This window comes from Balaenoptera physalus (assembly GCF_965194825.1).
Source record: "Balaenoptera physalus genome assembly, chromosome: 10".
Lineage (NCBI taxonomy): Eukaryota > Metazoa > Chordata > Mammalia > Artiodactyla > Balaenopteridae > Balaenoptera > Balaenoptera physalus.
In genome coordinates this window covers 89,931,913-89,953,084 of record NC_138889.1, presented here as the reverse complement: position 1 = coordinate 89,953,084, position 21,172 = coordinate 89,931,913, and the positions used below count along the sequence as shown (strand labels likewise).

The following is a 21,172-nucleotide window of genomic DNA, read 5'->3' as shown; positions in this document are numbered from 1 at the left end:
GTTTCACACATCTGAGATTATCCTCCTCCTCCTTCTTGTTTTCATGGTCTTGGGTCAGTTATTTAACTTTTCCAAACCTCAATTTCCTCATTTGCCAAACCGGCATAATGATTCCTTGGTTTTAGGGTTTTTGTAAGAATTAAGTGTGTGGATGTCTCCCCCTATTCTTGGGACACGATGAATGGCAGCCAGCATGACTGTTGGAGTAGGTATGGAAAGAAACACTTTCAGACTTGGAAGTAATAAAACCACATTTCTCTAAACATGCTTCTTGGCTCAGATGGTTTTCTTGTTTGGGCAGCTCTCTCTCTCTCTCTCTCTCTCTCTCTCTCAATGTATTTCCTAGATTCCTTCCAAGGCAAAAACAAAGCACTATTTACAAACACCAGTGTTTGTAAATTGGTGAAACTCTAATGAGCTTTCTGAGAAGCTCTAAATTTATTCTCAATTTTCGAGGAAGGAGATCTGGAACAGAGAAATCAAATAAGATTCTCAAAGATGTAACCTGGGTGTCCCTCGACTTTTATCTTGCTGCTTCCTTAAGAGGTGGTAAAGCGTGTCTCCTTTAGCCCTAAAAAATTACCTGAGCAACAAAGTTTGCCTTGGGATTTTTCATCAAAGCAGGGGCCACCAGGTCCATAGGAGATATTTCAGATAATGCGGTTAGTCGGAAGGAAAATATAGCATCTATCGAATCTCATGGTCCTCTTTTGGCAACACTCTGTACAGGAATGCAAAGGGTTTTCCTCAGCGTGTGGTACGAAGGAGGGCCCTGATTTAAATTCTGAATCCCATCACCAGCTCTTCAATGCTTTTTTTTTTTTTCTTTTATGTTTTTCAGGTACTCTCCCCTAGGTATCGCCTGCCTAATTTGTGGGAAGATCATTGCAATCAAGGACTTAGAAGTGGTCGCTAGACAACTGGGGATGTACATGATCACGGTGATTGTCGGCCTCATCATCCATGGGGGCATCTTTCTCCCCTTGATTTACTTTCTAGTGACCAGGAAAAACCCTTTCTCCTTTTTTGCTGGAATTTTCCAAGCTTGGATCACTGCCCTGGGTACCGCTTCCAGGTAGAGAATGCAAGAAATCACTGTTGTTTCTCTCTGCTCATTCCTTTTACTTCTTTGTCACTTCCTCTTTTTCAAAACCTTCCCATCAGAGCGTTCAGTGAGAACACTTTTCACATATTTTTAAAATATTTTTGAAAAAGTGGAACACTTTAGATTCTTTGCTCCTTTTAGGAACTTTTAAGCGTTCTGATGAACTCTTTGCTGGTATGCAGCTGTCTTAGAACTATGATCTCATATTGTTTCCCAGGTGAATACATGCTATTCATCTCTAGGCATAATTTGCCACATATAGCATTAGTTCAGTTTTAAATGTTTTCCAAAAGGGTGTAACAGGATGTTATTTTATTTAAGAAATTCTCTCACCTGTGATTTGAGAAAGGCTATTATATCACTGTATTGGAATAATTTTTCAAAAGTAGGAGAACAAGGTTTTGCAGGGTAAACGGTAGGGTAGGTGAGATTTTTCAAACAAACCGGAAATCAGACAAGTCTTTGAACCTGTAATGGACTATTCTGCCCCATTGATTTTGAGGAAAGTCAGGTTGGCATTGATTTGACTTAACATTGACCGAGAGTCAGTTGCTTCTTCATTACCTAGTCCCAGTGCCTCCCAGAAGCCAGTGAGGACTCCAGATATGCAAGCAAAAAAACCTCTTTTTTTTTTTTTGATATCATCTTGGACTGAATTTAGCAAAAATAAAACCAACAACCCAACAAAAAAACAGATACATAAGAAACAGCCAGCAATGTAGAATTTCAAAGACTAAGAGAGTTTTATTCTTTCAGCCTGCAATATTTGCTTTTATGTCTGCATGTGTATCCTTGGGTCACAAAACAAAGACTGAGGCCATAAAGCAGGTGGCAGGGAGGCAAGTAAACTCTGCAACCCATAGCTCAGCGTTATCTCTGGAGTCACAGGTTGACAGGTCCTTGTTACAGAACCCATTACCACTCACTGCCAGGTAGGCAGCTGCTCTGTGACACAGGGAGACTGCTTTTTTTTTTTTTTCAAACTACTGAGCAGTCAGTCAGGTTTTTCTTAAGTGACCTAACAGGCCAATAGTGGTGACAACCTGGGAAAGCCAAATTATATTTCCATCTTGCAAATCAGTGAGAATTCTGTACTAGTAGAATGTGAGGTTTCAGAAAAAGCTAAAATGTATACAATTTGGGAGATCTAGGTTCTGCATTCAGTTTCCCAAGATGAAGGGAAACACTTCAAAATTTCCTTTTTCCTTCCTGGTCCTATACATTTCTTATCGCTAAGTATCTCTATCCATAAAGATTTTCTCTTTTTGGTGAAAAAGTTAACTTTTTTTTCAAAAATGAAAACAATCATGTTTAGTTTTATTTTTGATTTCTGGTTATGAGCATGGTATTTGGTCATTATGAAGAAGTTCAGACAGTGTATAAAATTTTGGAGGAAAAAAAATGGGCAACACCACTGATAACTGGTAGTAACCTTTTTGTTAATCTTTACAGTTATGTACATTTCCAGTTCTTATTATGTATAGATATTGTACACTGCTATTTTCACTGGTCAACATATCATAAAAGTTATATCTATTAATATAGCTCTTACTATAACTATTACTACATATCTATTACTACTATTTTTAAACTTCATAATAATATACTGTGGGTACTACAATACATCCCCCACCCCAAATGTACATTTAAACCTTGTCTATTAAACAGGGCTGTGACAAGCATCCTTGTAAATACATTTCTGCAAGGATGTCTGGTGATCCCCTCAGGATAAATTTCTAGAAGTGGAATTTCTGAATCCAGTGGTAAGCACCCTGATGGTTTTGAAACATATCACCAGATTACTATTTAGAAAAGTACATTTGTTTATGTACCCACTAACTGGGCATACGAGTGTGCCTTTACCCACCTGCTCATCAACACTGAACATTATCTGTCACTTTAATACTTTCAAATCCTATTGGAGAAAAGTGATCTCACTGAATTTGAGTTATTTTGATTACTAGCGAAGGGAAAACATGTTTTTTATGTACTTTTTGACCATCCTTCCCTCCCCTCCTCTGCCCTGTGAATTGTTTGTGAGCTTAATTTCCTGTTGGGGTGTTTATCCTTTCCTGATTGGTTTTCAGCTCTCTACATGTATAGAGATATCAACTCATGTGTCATATGTTGTAAATAGTGTCCCCCTTCACTTGACATTTGTCTTAAAAACTTACAGCGCTTTTTGCCACTAGCAGGTTTTAATTTGTATGTAGTCAAAGTCGTCAGTGTTTTCCTTTGGTATTTAGAACTTTGATTTTGCTTAGGAATATCTTTTCCGCCAAAGATTATAAAATATAACTTTATATTTTCTTCCAATACCTTTATGGTTTTGATATCTACACTATTACAAAATATTATCATTACCTTTTCTTTTGAATGACTAGACAATTATCCTAGTCCCTTTATAAGACAAAGGTAAATCTTAAAAGCATAGGGAAAACCCCAAATCATATTTAAATCAAAGACAAATTCTTGGGTTATCTGACCAAGACCACAAACATTAGACTCATATTTCCCCCTTGCCCTGTATTTCATCTGAAAAAAAATATGGTTTTAAGCTTTGGTTAAAATGTGGCTTTTGCCTAGATGAGGAATTTCTTTTTAAAACAAGTCACTGTAGCAGGAGTCACGTACTAAGAATTAACTCAGGGTTTATTTGCCATTATGACCACAGGGGGAAAGCCCTGGGACAGCCAGCGCTAAATATACTTTCCACCTCCTCAGACGCTGGACTGAATGAGGATGTGCAGGGGAAGGGTTGACCCCGTTTTCTCAATAGGCACAGAGGCTGGTGTCAGGGCAGCTGAATGGAGTGGGGATGGCCTGCGACACGTCTCTCTGCATCCCTCTGACTTCCGAGTGTGCTGTTAAAACTAATCTGGATTAAAAAAAAGAAGAATCTCAAGTACCAGACACTTATTATTAGCAACGTTTGAAGACTGTCATATGGCCACTGAGGCAGGAACCAAAAAAACAATGTCTGAATGTCAGCCTGTCAACACCGGAAAGAGTTAAAATTCTCAAGTCCCAGTTTGGACTGATAGGGTACATATGGATTTTTAAGACACAAAGCCTGTCCAGTAGTGACATTAAGAATATTTTCATGCCTTACCAGTTGTTTTCTCCAATCTGTTGAATTGTCTAAAGACCCTTTGATGACACTGTGGGAAAATGAATGCAGTGATAATAATGGATATATTCCAGTCCTCCCAGCAGTGTCCTAAGATTCATACTGATGAGAATTCAGCTGCCAACCATAGCCACGCAGCCATTTCAGACCAGTCATGGTGTCCTGGTAACCTCAAAGGGGTCTTAGGAAAGGGCTGGGAGTGCGTGAGAGAGGAATAAAGGGACACTAACTTCTCATTAAAACAGCTGGGGCAGCAAGCCAGGTACGATGGCACCCCAGCATGTGAATGAGGGCAGACTCCACACTTTTCTCCCTGGGCTTATAAGGTTTTGGTAATGAGAGGTCTCCAAACATCCATTTCTTCTCCCCACCTAAGACCAAAGAGGAGGCATGAGAGAGACTCCTGATCTAAAATCACAAAGAATGTTCCAGTAAGATGACTCTGGTTTCCCTAAGGTTGTTAATAGGGCTTGTGGGTCCGTGGGTTGATAAGATGCAGATCTAGGAGACCCTAATTTTAGAGCTTCAGGGACCTTGGTTCTGCGTAGGCCCTGGAATCTGCATTTTACTTAGCATGCCTGAAGCTGACGGTCCTGTCCCACTCTCTGAGAAACTGACACCTCTGCTGGTGTCTTTGTCCAGCTTGGCTGGAGCCCTAATTCTGACAAGTAGGAGGAGGGAGCTATGACTAAGGCTGTAAATGCAAGAGAGAAAAATGTGCTGTCTGCACTGGGGACAGTTTGCTAACATTTGAATAAGAGAAAAGAGAATGTACCACAATGTACTCCCATGGCAGTTGGAATGTTCTACATTGCTTTCCATATCACTTAAACTTTGAAGCAAATCCGCCTGCCCTCCCATCACCTCTATCCACATGGAAATAATATTCTGGCTTTCAGCAACACTTACTCTTATAGGTCTCCTGTTTTAGAAGACACAGAACATGTCAGGAGTTCTGGCCTTTGAGATTGATTCATATGGTCGTGAATTCCCATCCCATGCCTGGGAGGAGTGGGGGTGAAGTCACTCCATGTTGGGTCTTTGATTAGCTCCAGAGCACAGGCTTTTCTGCCCTATGTCATTGGAGAGACTGTAGAATTGGCAATGACCATTTTTCAGGGAGTTGGACTGTCTGTGAGGGTCCGCAGTGAATTGCTAGAAGCTTGGATTCTTGCTGAATGGTCCTTAACATATTTGTCCAACATTCTCAACATTAGCAGGCCCGGCTCAGGGCAATTCCCAGGGCTAGATACAACCCATGTAGTCATCTTGTTGGAAACAGTGTTTCTACCATGAAATTATGGGTCATTCAAAAATTCCTCATTCCATCTTACTGTTGATAGCTGATCCTTTTCGGACACTTTTTTTTGGCAGCCCAATTGATGTGGGCAATCACATGGGCTTCAATATTTAATCCAAGATGGAAACAATGACCAAAGGGAAAGGAGAACTTGAAGCTCTGAGTAGATCTCAAAAGCTAGAACCAACAAAAATATTTTGCTGACTATTAGCATCTTAATAAGATTGTATTTGAGCCCCCAAATCAATGGGCTTTTTTCTTCTTTATTATTAGAATTAAATTTTATTTGGATTTTATTTTTTAAATTTTTACTGGAGTACAGAACTCTACTCAATACTCTGTAATGGCCTATATGGCAAATCGATGGTTTTTAATTTAGCTCCAGACACTGCTTTTTTCAAGTCACATTGATTGGAACAAAAGAACAAAAACTTTGTGGTGGCATTTCGGTTTGTGCTTTGTCCTGCTTCTCTAAAGTGGACATAACTCTTGTCCCTCTCTCTTCGCCCCTTAGTGCCGGAACTTTGCCCGTCACCTTCCGTTGCCTGGAAGAAAATCTGGGGATTGATAAGCGTGTAACCAGATTTGTCCTACCAGTTGGAGCAACCATTAACATGGATGGTACAGCCCTTTATGAAGCCGTGGCCGCCATCTTTATAGCCCAGATGAATGGCGTCATCCTAGATGGAGGCCAGATTGTGACCGTAAGGTGAGTGAAATGGGTGGTGTGAAGCACTGAAACAACTTTTTACCTTATCCCCTTCCACACTAACTCCATTTCAAAGAGGCCACTTGAACTGCTGTTCTCCAGTTAGAAGAATGGTGAAGGAAGTAAAGGAGAAGAGGAGCTACTGACAGGCTCAAAGGGAAGATTGGTTCAGGAAGGAATCAGGCTCATACTAATGCCTTATGTTTGTATTGCCCATGTGAAATTGCTTTAGAAATTTGATATTATTTGATTTTTGACAATCCTGTGACGTTGCAAGGCAGTTATTTATATGATTATTTAATAGATGAGGAAGCACAGGCTTCAAGGGGCATGGTAGTTAGTCTGAGGCTGTAATACCATCAGTAATGAGCCAGCAGGGCTGTCACTGGGGCCAACATCAACTGACTCTGGATCCAGTTTTTCTTTCATTTAAATTTGATCCCTTCAGCATTCCAAGGAGTGACGGCAAAAATGATGAAATACAGGGAGGAAGAGATTCCTCAATATAGCATAACATTATATTACAAATAACCATCAAATATTTTTTTTTGTTTTTACTAAAGGTATTTTTACCATATGTATTCATCATTTTAAAAAATTCAGAAAGAATACTTTTCCAAGACGTCGTTAAAAACACATCGCTTCTCTGCAAACTTAAAGATCACTCCTACTTACATATATTAATTTATCTAATCCTCACAACCACCCTATGAGGTATGTACTTGTCTCAGTCAGCTCGGGCTGCTGTAACAAAATACCATAGACTATGGCTCAAAGAGCAGATGTTTATTTCTCACAGTTCTGGAGGCTGGGAAGTCCAAGATTAAGGTGCCGGCGGGTTCAGCTCCTGGTGAATGTCCTCTTCCTGGCTTGCATATGACTGCCTTCTAGATGTTTGCTCACATGGCCCTACCTTGGTGCATGGAGAGAGAGAGCGAGCTCTCTTACATCTCTGCTTATAAGGGCACTAATCCCATCATGAGGGCTCTACCTTCATGACCTAATTACTTCCCAAGGCCGTATCTCCAAACACCATCACATTGGAGGTGAGGGCTTGAACAAATGAATTCAGGGGGGACACGACTCAGCCCATAGCAGTATTGTAGGGGAGCCTCAGTTTCCTGTATAATGGGTACAATAATCACATATTCTAGTGTGGCTGAGAGCATAGTCACCTGTCAATAAATGTTAGCTACTAGTATGATTACTATTACTGATGCTTAATAAAATACAGTACTCCTAGGATATGAAAGAAAAATGTGACTATGATATAGTGAGTGCCGTGATGTTACTCAGTGGAAAACATGCTTCGGGTCAGATTATCAAGCCATCTAAGTCCTGTCCTAACAGATTGCATGTGAGACTGCCAATCTCCCTTGCTTTAAAATTCAAAGACAAATAGAGCTTCTTAATGGCCCTGAATTCTCCCCATTGATGAAGCAACCATGCTTCCCATCAAGCTCACACCATTAGATGAGGACTTAGAGGTGAGAGGATGTACCAGTGAGTGACCAGGTGATTGAGACTGTGCTTGAATTATTTAAATTTATCCTTTATTTTAACAATGATATGACTGAGAATTTTCACTGGACAAAGGATAAAGTTGGCCAAATATATTTAATACTTGTGGCCCTGGCAAGTTCAGCTGAATCTGCCATATCTGTACATGTCACAAGGGCTGTCTCTGGGGGGACCGCCCCCTCTCCATGGAGTGTATGTAGTTCACTGTCTTCAATTTAGTCAGAAAAAAAATAGCCAAGTCCAGCTTCATTGCTGTGCTTCCAAGTACATTCCCCATCTTTTCATTTCCCTGCAGGCAGGAGAACAGTGGCCAGGAATTCTCAGCAGATTCGTTAAGTCATAGCATTTTCAATGTGAGGAGGAGTCAAGGGACATCAAAAGCCAGTGTGGTATTGGAATCAAGCAGACGAGTGTTCAGATCCCAGCAGACCATGTTCAAGCTGTGTGACCCTAAGTTTCTCCACCCTTCCAATCAGTGGTACTACCGTATGTACCTTGCAGGGTTACTGTGACGTTCTGCTGTGATTAATGTGTGTGTGTGGTAACTTGTACAACATCCAAGAACCAACCATAGGGAAATGAGTCAGGGAAGGACAGGAAAATCAGGAGGGGATAAAAGGACAGGGGGAGATCACCGCCCAGGGAGCTATTACAGGACTTACAATGCCCCAGACACTCCACCTGTGGTCGGGTGAGGGTATAATTGGGATGGAGGAACAGAAAGAGAACCAGCCACCAGGAAGATTTCTTTATAGGATTTTGTCTCACACAACCAAGGGCTAACAAGACAATGTGGCCACAGTACACAGGGATGTGTAAGAGTGACTCATGTAACAGAAGCAACTGATGTTGTAAACAAAATTGCCGAAGCCAAGATCGTTGGAACTTGGGAAGTTCCCCTTCCCTGGTGTTCTATCCATCTTGGGAAAATGACTGAGAATTCCCCCTGCCAACTCTTGGGACTAGGGATGTTTTCATTGCAAAGCAGCTCCGGGTGCAATGTACCGGCCTCTTCTAAGTGCTTTATTTCTGAGCTCCTGATGCCTCTAGAGTGAGACACCATTGTTATCTTCTTTTTTACAGATAAGAAAATCAAGGCACAGAGAGGTTAAGTAAGTTGCCCAAAGTCATGTGGTTAAGTGGCAGAGTTGGGATTTGAACCTAGGTCATTCAACTCTAGAACCTGCACTGATAACCACCACACACTACTACCTCCTATGACCTAGATGGATCTCCCGCAAAAATGGAGTTCTTTAAACCCTGACACCAACTCCACATTAATGGGGCGGGGGAAAAGCAAAGATGGGTTCTAGATCCCACCTAGGGGAAGTGTCTATTCTGTGAAAGCCTAAATGTGGGAAGGATGACAATATGGAAAAACCAGTGCAAAACACAAAACCTCCCAGGACCTTTCCTTCCTCATATGTAAGAGTAGATAAATTTGGGTTCCTCTTGACTGTAAGACCAGGATTCTGTGCTTGGACACACCAGTTGGCAAACCAGTTTGGGAGTCTGATTCTTAGTTTCAAGCCCGAAGACCTACTGAAAAAATTCTGGAATCATATAACCACAAAGAAAGCAGCCCCTTTTTTCTTTTCAGCAGCCAGAAAAGCAAGTTGGAAATCCACGTTTTCATAAGCCTCCTTCCATTTAGAAATGATAGCTTTCATAAATAACATCCAGAAAAGAGGAGAAAAAGTCACTGCCCTTTGCTGGACTACAGAGGCCCTCTGGTGTCTAGACAAGGCCCTTGAACCCTAGATTAAACCCTCTTCCGGAGACAACTTCAAAATGGTGCTGGGTATGCCCTAGGCATTGCTTGGAAAGCAAGGGATGAGATGCTTCAGAAGGAAAGCCTCCTGTTATTTTATTGTCATTTCTTGGCACCCTCTTTCTGAATAATGTATTTTCCAGCCCATGGTGAAACGTCCAGGCATCTGAACCTTAATGTCATTCGGAATTCTTCTGATTTGTTCTCCCGATGTCCACTCAGTTGAGTCTGGATACTTGCTGTTCTGAGTTCTCATGTTAACATTGGCAACCTTCTCAGGCTCTTGCCACGTAGACTAGAAGTCTCTGGTTCTCACAGAGGCGTAAAGGGGTAAGCAGAAATGGATGCTGTGGTGTTCCTGTGGAAGGATTAAGGGTGACTTGTTTTTCTTCTTTAATATTCCCTTGCCTGCTTTTAGAGCCACGCTCACCTTGTTTGAGCCCTGTGATATATTCAGTGAATTGGACGTCATGATGGGGGTAAGACTCTCATCCATGAATTTATAAGTTTCCATCAAGGTTAAGCAGAATCCAAATAGACCCTATTTCCTGGGTCTTGGTACTCCAGATTTCTTTATTCCTTGGGAGGAAAAGGGGATTTTATGACTGCCGGGAGAAATTAGAGCCGAGAATTGCCTGCCAGGGATGGTTTTGCCAAGACCACTTTCTCTTCCCTTGACCCGGCCTTTTCTGTTCTCGCAGCCTCACGGCCACGCTGGCCAGCGTTGGTGCAGCCAGTATCCCCAGTGCTGGGCTCGTCACCATGCTCCTCATTCTGACGGCTGTGGGCTTGCCGACCGAGGACATCAGCCTGCTGGTGGCTGTGGATTGGCTGCTGTAAGTGTCTGTGTGTGTGCTTCTGCTGGGGCTGTGAACACTCCCCAGGGGTGGATAAGACGCAGGGCTGCAGCCAAGATCTTCACCAATCGCCATGAGAACTCCCCTGTTTCCTTCCTCCTTTCTTCCCTCCAACATTTGCTGAGTGCTTATTTGGGAACCAGAGAAGGAAAAGAATCTTTGAGGGCTTCAGAGTCTAGCGGAGGAAGCAGGTCAATTATAATACAAAGTTAAAAGCAAAGCTATAAGGGACCCATACCGAAGCAGGCAAAGGATCTCAAAGCATTATGCTGAGTGAACGAAGCACAAAGGAATCTATACTGTATGATTCCATTTATATGATGCTCTAGGAAAGACAATATAATCTCTAGCAATAGAAAGAGATCATGTTTGCCTGGGCCCGGAAGTAGAGGCATGAGGATTGACTGAGAAGGGCACAAAGAAAGCTTTAGGAGGGATAGAAATGTTCCATATACACAGGTATGCAGAGGTGTCCGCATTTGTCGAAACTCACCATACCACACGCTTAAAATGGGTACATTTTGTTGTATGTAAATTACACTTCAATAAAGTAGATTTAAAAAGAGCACACACATAGAAGAATAGCGATAGAGACAGACACATATCCCAGTCTAGGATGGAAGGGCAGAGTGGAGAAATCAGAAAACAAGGAAGATGGCTGCTGAATTTGAGGGCCTACTATGTGCCAGCTGCTACATGGAGCCCTTCACCGCTGCCTCTAACAACTGCCATTTTATGGATAAGAGAACTGAGGTTTAGGGAGCATGAATAGAGATTTGGCCCTACGTCTGCTTGGCTTTGGAGGCCACCAATTCATAATCATGGCCACATTCAAGCTTCTAAAGGCAGTGATAGCTGAGCTGGATCATAACGGGTAGGTAGAAGTTACCCAGGTATCCATAAGTGGGGGGGAGAAATAGGACATTCCGGTCAAGGCCAGCCCACACAAAGGCACTGAGGCAACAAATCGTGTGGGGACCTATGAGTGGTTTGGTATTGTTGGAGCACAAAGTGTAAGGCAAGGAGTGGTAAAAGGTGAGGTAAGAGGGACAGCCTTGAGGCCATGCAGAGATGCTTGAACTTGACAGTGTATACATAGCCCAGCTCCCTTTCCCAGTGAAGGACATTGTCCTAGTGTGGGACTCTCGGCCCATTCCCGAAGGTGGGTCAATCTAGCCAGATGGTACCCAATAAGGAGGTTGGAATCAATTCTTGCTAAGGGCTCACTGGGGCTCTGATATTCTATGAGATGTACCCTGATACTTCTGGTCCAGCCCTGGAGCTAAGTGACAGGGGCTGGGGGATGCCATTGACTTCAAAGTCAGAGGCTCAGAGTGACAAGTGCAGAGATCCAAGGCCAAAGTGCTCACACTTATTTTTTTTTTATTACCCTACATTCCATTAACAATCTTTCTGACTTTTATTGACAAAGATTTTAAGAGCCAGAAGCCACATTTTATGGACTTGAGTTTCCTCAGTGCTAAAACAAGTTCCACTCTTCTACAACCACCCTTCCGAAGAGAGAAACGTACAAGTGACTGAAGGGAAGAAGGACATCTGGGAAGGCTAGAAGGAAGCCTGGTCTTTCCAGAAAGCTTGCTTGCTGTTGAAGTTTAGGTTAGAAATGAGAAGTGGACTGAATCTGTTCAACTCGGGAGGGCTGCAAGGAAGGGCACGGATATTCCTGACTGGTTCTTCCGTCACCAGAGAAATGCTCTGGAAATGCCTTTCATGGGAAGGTGACGAACAAAGGAAATAACTCTTATCTGTCCCTGCCTGTCTCTCTCAGGCGGGGGTGGCAGGGTCCTCAGCGCTATCTTGGTTGTTCTCTGTGCCCTACGCTGGCCCCAAGGGGGTCTTTCTCATGAGGTCTGTTCAGATGGGGCAGTCATGGGGGCAGCTGAGATTCGGTGGTGGTGAATGGTGGAAGGATTTGGAGGGAATAGGATGGAGACAAAGGGGTGGGGTTGGATTTGGTTAGGAGGAGGACAAAGAGGAAATGAAGACGGTGGCAACCGCTTGGGGACAGAGCACACAGCAGGAGTTCAATAAATGCATGCAAAAAGTTACCCACAGAGCTGCTGCATGATAACCAGGGGCCTTTCTACACATGAAGAAAGACAGAGGAAGCTATTAAAGTCCCAGCTGCTTCCCTTGTGGCTTTGGCTTACTGAGCCCTCTGCCTCTTTGCCCTTTGAACTTTCGTTGTCATTGAGGGTCCTTTGCCTGCTCCAACTACATTGCCTATTCTCTTCTTGGGCTTGTTGCTGAGGCTTGAAATCCACCATTAGAGATTCATCTCTTTAACAGTTATTATTATAGGTGCTGCCCCCATTATAATGCAAATGCATTTAAGTGGAAAAATGTACTTGTGTTATCAGGGATGAAGGAAAGGAGCAGATATTTGGTGGGTACCACCATGCTCTTTACATCAGTTTAAAGTTAATCCTTAAAGATCACTATGGTGTGTTTAACAGATGAGGAAACTGGGCATCAAAAGGCACAGAAGAGCTTGTGCGGCCAGGTCAGGGCCCTTCACGCCACCCCACACAGCATCCTAGTTGGTACCCAGCAGATCTAACAGTGGGGAGGAGGAGCAGAGGGGTCCAGAGTCGGAGAGGTTGGGGAAAACAGACCGATTCGGGTCACCCCTGGTTCTACATACTAATCAGAGAATTTTTTGTCTGACCTGTTTTTTTCCCCTCTCCCAGGATTAAAACAAAACAAAACAAACAGGTTAAGTGGGGACAAATGGGATACAATCAAGGTCTCAGCCACTCTTAGAATTCAAGTCCTCCAGCACCCCCCCAGGTCAGCCATTGTGGGCCCTGTCTTCCTGACAGTCATCTGCTTCCAAGCCTGTTGGAGGAGAGTCACCTCATGAAACATTCAAGACCCTGTCTCCTCCTGACCTAAATGTTAGCGAATGGGCACTCACATGCTCACACTTGCACCCAGAGCAGGGCGTCTTAACTCCAGGGCTGAAACGTGCTAGCAGAAGGGAGTTGGCTGAACAACAAAGAAATGATGCTACATTTGGATTAACTCTATTGATGAAATTACATTTGAGAAAACTCTACCCCAGGCTGCAGCTGGAAAGGGAAGAGTGATTGAAGGCTCGCCTCTAGTTCTGGGGTCTGATCTCAGATGGAAAGAGGCCCCGTGATCAAGGGAAGAAAGGCAGAAGCAGGAGCCCTGGGTCTGAGCTCTGCACCTAGTGGCTGTGGGGCTGCGGGCGAGTTACTTACTCTCTGGATTCAGCTGTGTCGTGTGTACAATGGGAACAGTAACTTACCAGCTTGAAAGCACAGTCTAGACCCCATGCCCTTGAGTGCCCTTCTAGTTTAAAGACCCAGACTAGGCTTCTGCTGGTGATGGATGTTTGTATACAAATTAAGCATGAACGTTCCTTTTCAGAAGAAAAGAAAAAGGGAGGGTAGAGGATCCTGGGAAAGTGTGCATAGGGGTCTGTAGCTAGGTCAGATCTGCTTTGAATTAGGAATGGTTCCACATTCTTTCTCACCAGCAAGAGGAGTTCTGGAAACACGCTCTTGGTCATGGGCGCCGTGGCTGTTGGGTGCCCATCAGGGTGTGAGTGGGGCAGGGGGATGAGTTGAGAGAGGGGTGCAGGGGGTGCTGGTCGTTCCCTGGTGACACGTAGTCTGTGGGGGCGGAAAGCAGAGACAAAGAACAGGGGGGCATTTCTTTTCCTCCCCAGGCAAGGTTTGTAAGCTTTCATAACTCTAACAACTTTTCAATTTAAAACCAAACAAAGCCCGCAGTGACATTTAATGTGCCATGGTGTTTGCCAACTGCTGGAGATCAGCCAGCCTCATTACTGCCCGCTGAGCCCTGGACGTTTTTCAATGAACAGGCTTAACTGCTCTGTAAATGTCATGGTGAAAACCAAGATTCTGGGCCCTGAAAAGTGTCCGAGTCCTAGAACACCGGATGGGTGGGGCTGGTAAAACCAGAACCTTCCCCAGAATCGAAGAAGCCCTTTGTAACAGGAGTCCTTGGCGGGTATTTATGAGATCTTGTGACACCCCTCTCTCTCTGAAGGATTCGGGAGGGAAGGAGAACTGTGGGCCAATACCAGGAAGAGACGATAAATAACTGGGTCTGGCCACAGGTGGGAAAAGGAAAGCCAAGTGGATCTATGGCCCACTTATCACATGGGGCTTCTAGTGAGATTGCTTCTGGGGACATATTTGCTCATTACTTGAGACGGCACTTATAAGGAAGCCTGAGGGAACCTCCGCCCTGCAGTGGGCACTCAGAGGCTCCCTCATTAGCCTCCCAGGATGGAATAGAGCATTGGTTCTCAAACTCGAGCGTGCACCAAAACCTCCTGGAGATTCAGGAGATCTGGGGAGGGGCCCAAGAAGTGGCTTTTCTAACAAGTTCCCGGGGGATACTGATGCTCAGTCCAGGGACCCGACTTCCAGAAGCAATGGACCAGAGGTAGGGAGTAGGAGTTCCTGACTGTAGTATATGAGCATCTCTACTCTTTTTTGAGCACTGGTTGACATTGTGTGCACCCATTCAATGAAACTAGATCAAAAGGACACAGGACTCTAATAACTAATACTCAGTGAGTGCCCCTTCATTGTCAGACATTGTTCTAAGCACTTTACATAGACTTGTTCAAAAAGTTGCAGCAAATTATGAGGCAGCTAGTAATATTATCCCCATTTTACAGTTGAGAAAACTGAGGCTCAGAGCCAAGAAACTTATCTCAGTTTAGTAGATATTAAAGGGCTGAACTGGGATTCAAACTCAGACAATCTGGCTATTCCGTAGATGGTCCAGGCTTGCCCATCTGGGTTCTCGTTCTCTTATTTAAGACACACACGCATGCATATTTACACAAACATAACTGATTTAACCCTCATTCCATGTCTGGTGGAAAAGAAAACCAATCCCTACATCTACCCTATCTCTGAAGAGTCTAGGGGCTCATGTTTAAGCCTTTTGTTTTGATTTCCTATTTCCACTGATCTCTCCTTTTTTCTGCATCTTACCTCATCTTCTTTCTCTGTCATCCTTAGCATGACATCCTTATCCTTTTCGACTAAGTCTTTCCTTCCCCTGCCAAAGTGTCCCTGACTCAACGCAGTGTAATTGCCCATCAGGGGAGTGGGGTGGAGGCGGGGCGATAGTGCCACACAGCGAAATCATGTTTTAATGCTTACAAAAGAAATACGTGCTCCTGGAAGGGAGAGGAGGGACCAAGCTCAGGAGAGTTACAAAATGAGAAAGAGAAGTCTCCCTTCACCTACAATTGAATCTTGAAACGGAGCAAAATACGCGACTCCCCGCAAAATGCCAGTTGGCAGGTGGGTTACTTTAAGCTGAAAGCAGTCAAGACCCAGCAGACTCAAGACAAGCTTTTTACCTCCCCTTAACTGCCTAAAAGAATTTAGAAAGGAGGCCTATACCAGGAAGAGTGCTATTACCAGAGATAACTTTTTCACTGGAGAGACTTATCTGCGTGGCAGGGCAAACATTTTTTTACCAAATATTTGCTCTTCCTGTGAATTATCTTCCTCCCCTTTCAAGCCCCAGACCCTTATCCCCTTCCTTAGCTTAGGATGGCATATAAACCTCAACTGCCTGACTGCCTTTGAGTCTCCTATTTTTATAAGGCTCAGGTATGTCCAAAATTAAATTTTCCTGTATGTCCAAAATTAAATTTTCGATTTAATTATTAGACCAGCCAAAGAATCTAGAAGGGAAGAAGGGAAAATTTTTCCGCCCCTATAATTTCAGGTCTTGTTTCTCTGAAGTAATCACTGCTAATAATAATTTACAGAAAGTAAAAAGTTAATAATAGGCATTTATTTTCTTTAAAAAAAATCCTTTAGTGTCCCCCACCCCTGGGAACCTCTCCCTACACCTGTTTAGTTCCAGTCTCTGCCTGCCTTGCTGGGCCTCCTCGCTCTCCACCTCTGTGTCTTCCCCCAGCTCTCAAGACACCTCTCTCATTCTCCTCTGCAAGGGAATCTGGTGTCTCTCGGTGTCTCTCTCCTCCTTCTTCTAGATCTTGTCCTGCATCCTAACTTTTCACCACCAAAATATCCAACTGGATGTTCGCTAAACAAAAGACAGTTCTCTTTCTAGAGTTAATCTGCTTCCACTTCTTAAATAATGATCCATCCCCACCCTGCGTCCTTCACATACCTGCCTACCTCCTTCCCCCAGGTCCTGCCCATGTCATAAACGAATATGGTATCAACTCTCAAAGGGCTAATAGTCTAGTAATGGGGATAGATGTGGTCAAAAAATCTCCACAGTGCTAGGTGCAAAAGAGGAACGTATAAGACGTGATGGAGGAATAAGACAGGAAGTGATTTGCTCCCCTTTTCGCTTGGACTAATGATGATGTTGGCAGTGTGCAGTTAAGGTTGAGCGCTGAGTTTGGGTCAGGCGCCCTGTCAAGCCTTTTATAGGCAGAGTTTGGCTGAGGACCTCTCAGAGGACAGACGCTCCACATGGCTTAGCCGTTGTTACCTTCTCCACGTGCTTGCAGGTGGATATTACTTTCCGTATTTTACAAATGAGAAAACTGAGTGGAAAACGCTGTTTTTCCAGCTAATCCTGCTGGAGCCAGGATTGCAATCCAGGCTTGAATCCAAAATTCACACTCTTAACCAATGCTTCTGTGGGTCCTTCTTCCCTTCCCTAATCCCATGTGGTTTGAGCTCTCAGATGCCCGGAATCGTGCCAGCCTTCTCAAGGTCTGGGGCTTCAGGTGACCCACCTGCCACACTGTGCACCCTGCATTCTGAGAGGCAGACACAATGGTCTGTTTCTATGAATATTAAGCTGACTCATATGAAATTGCCAATAGTTGGTCTTTCTGGACTCATTAAAATGGCAATTTCATGTGGTTCACTCCAATACCAGGGACCAGATGAATCTTGAGTGACCCTGCCCCCTTGGTTCTGTTCGTCTGTGAGCAGGACTTTCAGACAATCCCACCGTCTTCCTGCCAGAAGATTTAGACTGAAAGAAGGAGAAAGAGAGAGAGCACCTTGGCAAATGCTTTGCTTCCAGGGCACCAGACCCAGAGCAGCAGCATGAAGGAGCTTCGTCAAGCTCCCCTCTTGGTTTTGATTCCCGGTAGCCCCCAAAGAATAGCTATGTCATCTGTAGTGAATTCATTCAATTAAAGATTCTGCCTTCACCTCTGTCCCCTTCTCAAGGTCCTGACGCACCACATCCAGACCCGAGAATAACAGCAAGCACCCTAAAATTCTTTTTACCAAGCAGCCTAAAAACTCCGGAGGTCAGCAGGGTTTCGTGAACGGGTCAGGGCTGTTGGGAGAGAAAATGAAAGTATTTGCCTGTGGAGAAATTTTCCACATGTGAACCATAAATCCCCATATCCTGCTTTTGGCCAGAATCGGACTTCCCCAGAGTTGGTCAGATATTCCCCTGGTGGCCTCAAAAGCAAACTGAAATTTCTGTCTTCCGTCTGCCTCTGTCTACCATTCTGTCTCCTCACCATCTTCTTGAATAAGTTGATTCTACATAGTATGCCCTCTTCCTCCTCTCTCATTCAAGTTTCTAGCAATGGCGAGCAGGCTTCTGTTGTCCCTGCCTCTGTATGGAAACTACCCTTGCCAGGTCGATCATGGCCTCTTCGTTGCTGAAACCAAGAGACACTGCTTTCCCTTATCTCACCTGACCTCCAGGCAATCATGGGTATTGTCCTTCACACCCCTATTTTTGAAACACTCTTCCCCCAGGCTCTTCTAATTTCCTGCCACCTTTGCAGGCTCTTACTCCTTTGCCCAGTCCTTAAATGTTGGTCTCTCTCAGGGTTCTAGACTAGATTGTCTGCTTGTCTCACTCTACTTCTCCCCAAGGATGAACTGAACCTGCCTTGGCACCCATCCATGGACTCTCTAGGTGTTGACTCCTAATTTCCTACCCATAGCTCAGCTGTCTCTCCTGACCTTTAGTCCGTATTCCCAACCACTTGCGGGACATCTCCCCTTGGCTGGGTCACGGTCCTCACACTCAGCATGTTTAAGCTGATACCAGAATCTTTCTCACCCCAACCAGTTGTGTCCCCTACATGTGGTAGCCCTGTCCACTGGTTGTCCAAATCAGAAACTCGGGAGGAATTCTTGACTCTTTTCCTTTTTTATTCTCTATAACCAATCAGTCCTCAAGTCCTGTAATTCTGTCTCCTAAATGTCTCTCAGATTCATCTTTCTCCATATTCCCCACATCTTCACTAAGTGGATTTTGCTCTTTCAGTCTTGCCATCCTTTATAATGGAACAAGCGTGATCCTTCCCTTCCATGGCTCCTCGTCACACATGGGATAAAGTTCTAACTCCTGCACTTGACTGATAAGGCTATACATGATTTGGTCAGTCCTTACTTTCTGCCTCTCACTGTACTCACTAGTCATCCTGAACGCTCCTGAGGGTGCCCACCTCTTAGATTTCACACGTATCAGTTCTCTCTTCTCTCTAGCTCATTGTCTCAGACCCACCCTTAGCGCCTGACTCAAGACACTTCTATTCAAGCCTTTGCTGGGGCCCAAGTGTAGATAAACTGTCCTGCCTACAAAACCCAAGGACACGCAGCACTTATTCCTACTAGAATATTTATCTTACTCTAGTGGGGGATACAGACAAGTAAAGAGAGTGTAGGTTCTACCAGAAAAGAGAACAGAGAAAGGGTCTTTTCTTGCTCTTTACTGCTTGGACACCTGGCATAGTGCACACACTAAGATGCTCGTTATATACCTGTTGAATGAATCAATGAACTAACAAAGAACTCAGCAAGTATTAGAGTCCACATTCTTATCTTATTTCCACTTAGCCATTTTCAGGCTTATGTGCTCCTGCAATCTTTAATGAGTATTTAAGGCATTCCCATTGTGTCTCTCATTTCACTTAACCCTCACAACTTCTTATGAAGTTGGAATTAGCCTCATTCCATATTTCATGCTCAGGTAAGAAGTGAGAGAGTTAGAACACTTGGGTTAGGGTTTTAGCCCTAAGTACAGGGCCCTTTGTATGTTGATTTGGGCATCAAACATTAGTCTGCTTTGATTTCACCCAACTCTGTCTTCCATCCATTACTGTCCTGGTGACTATTTCCATTGGCTAGAGTTCCTTTTCAAATTCAAAGAGACCTGAGCCTATGGAAGAGACATGAGCATTGTGCACATTTGGAGAAAGCTCACCCAGAAATGCTATTCCCAAAACTTGGTTCAGTGACTGCTCAGGAGAGTAGGGTTTTGTGTCAAAGAAAGCCAAGAGTTGAGGAAGGGGGAGTTTGTGAACTTGTATCACTCATTTGAGTGGAAATGGCTTTATTAAGCTGGAAAAGTAATTAACCCTTGAGCATAGTATTTTGTGCTTTTGTCCCCGTGATGGGATATGAGTGATGCTTATCTCCAAAAGGGGAAGGAGACAGCACATAATGAGTATCAGCTGTGGATCAGGAACTGGCGTTATCTTCCCCAAATTCTGTAAAGTGGGTATTTTGACTGGATGAGAAAAATTCTGGTTGAGGAAGTCACCCAGGTCACACCGTTCATATATGGCTGAGCTAGATTCAAAATCAGGGCTGTCTGGCTCCTGGGTGCTTTGCATCACGTGGCAGACAGTGGATTGTTGTTTTTTTTTTTAATTTAATTAAATTAATTAATTTACTTTTATCTAGCAGGTTCTTATTATCTATTTTATACATATTCGTGTATACATGTCAATCCCAATCTCCCAATTCATCCCACCACCACCACCCGGCCCCTGCTTTCCCCCCTTGGTGTCCATATGTTTGTTCTCTACATCTGTGTCTCTATTTCTGCCTTGCAAACCAGTTCATCTGTACGGGGATTCTGGAGTCACATTGCCTGTGTCCAAATATGGTTCTGTGACTCTACTAGGGTGTGTGACTTTGGGAAACCACTTAGTCTCTTTGGGCCTCAGTGTTTCCATCTCTTAAATGTGGATAATAGTCCTTCTTATAGAGTTATGGTAAGGATTAAATATGGTAATATCTACAAGGTATATTCCTATACAAATAAAAGTTAGCTACCATCATCGTCACTACCACCATTACCTTTGGTCCCTCTACTTGCCAATAAGGCAGATTCTTCTGGGCCGTGAGATGAGTATTCAGAGCATTCCTCTCCAAGACTTTAGTGCTCTTTGGAATTTAACAATTGATAAGGGGTGTTGGGTGCGTGGCTCAGAGCACAGGCCAGGAGGGAAGGAAAGTATAGTGGAAAAGCAACAAAGTAGACCACAACTGCATGATGAACAAATAACTCAGCTGGTTAGTTGGGTGTGCTGCCGTAGGAATTGGCCTATAAACAGGGTTAATGTTTTCAGGGGAAAGAGTAGCTTAAGCAGGCATGTTTGGATGTTCTACCTAGGAGCTGCCAAAAAAATATATGAATTGACTTGATAAGATTAATAGTGATATTAAAAGTGTACATCATGTAAAATTAATGTTTTGTGAGTTCTTATTAAACATCTGGAACTGTGCTAAGCATTTTGTTCACAACAACCCTTATGTGGGGAACACTTTTATTATTTCCATTTTATAAATGAGACAACCAGGACTCACAAATGTTAAGTATGATCAAGGTTGTCCAACAGGTAAGGGGAAAAGCTGGCCTTTGATCCAGGTCAGCCTGCCTCCAGAGTCCATGCTTTTTCTTAATACATATTCCTTCTCATCTGCTTATACTGGGGCTTCTTAGTGATCTTGATTTCAAGTGCCTGATTCTGTGGATGACCTCAAG

General features: G+C 43.7%; 1 protein-coding gene across 2 annotated transcripts in view; it reads left to right on the top strand.

Annotated features, from left to right (window-relative positions):
* The window catches only part of SLC1A2 (solute carrier family 1 member 2), a 112,505-nt gene that overhangs the window by 75,900 nt on the left and 15,433 nt on the right, over positions 1-21,172 (top strand). Inside the window, exons 8-10 of one of the 2 annotated variants that reach the window (XM_082410494.1) lie at positions 842-1,075; positions 6,050-6,244; positions 10,238-10,372. In XM_082410494.1, the coding sequence (XP_082266620.1) occupies positions 842-1,075; positions 6,050-6,244; positions 10,238-10,372 (564 nt within the window). The remainder of the gene's footprint in view (positions 1-841; positions 1,076-6,049; positions 6,245-10,237; positions 10,373-21,172) is intronic. The other variant, XM_082410495.1, reaches the window with a different exon arrangement.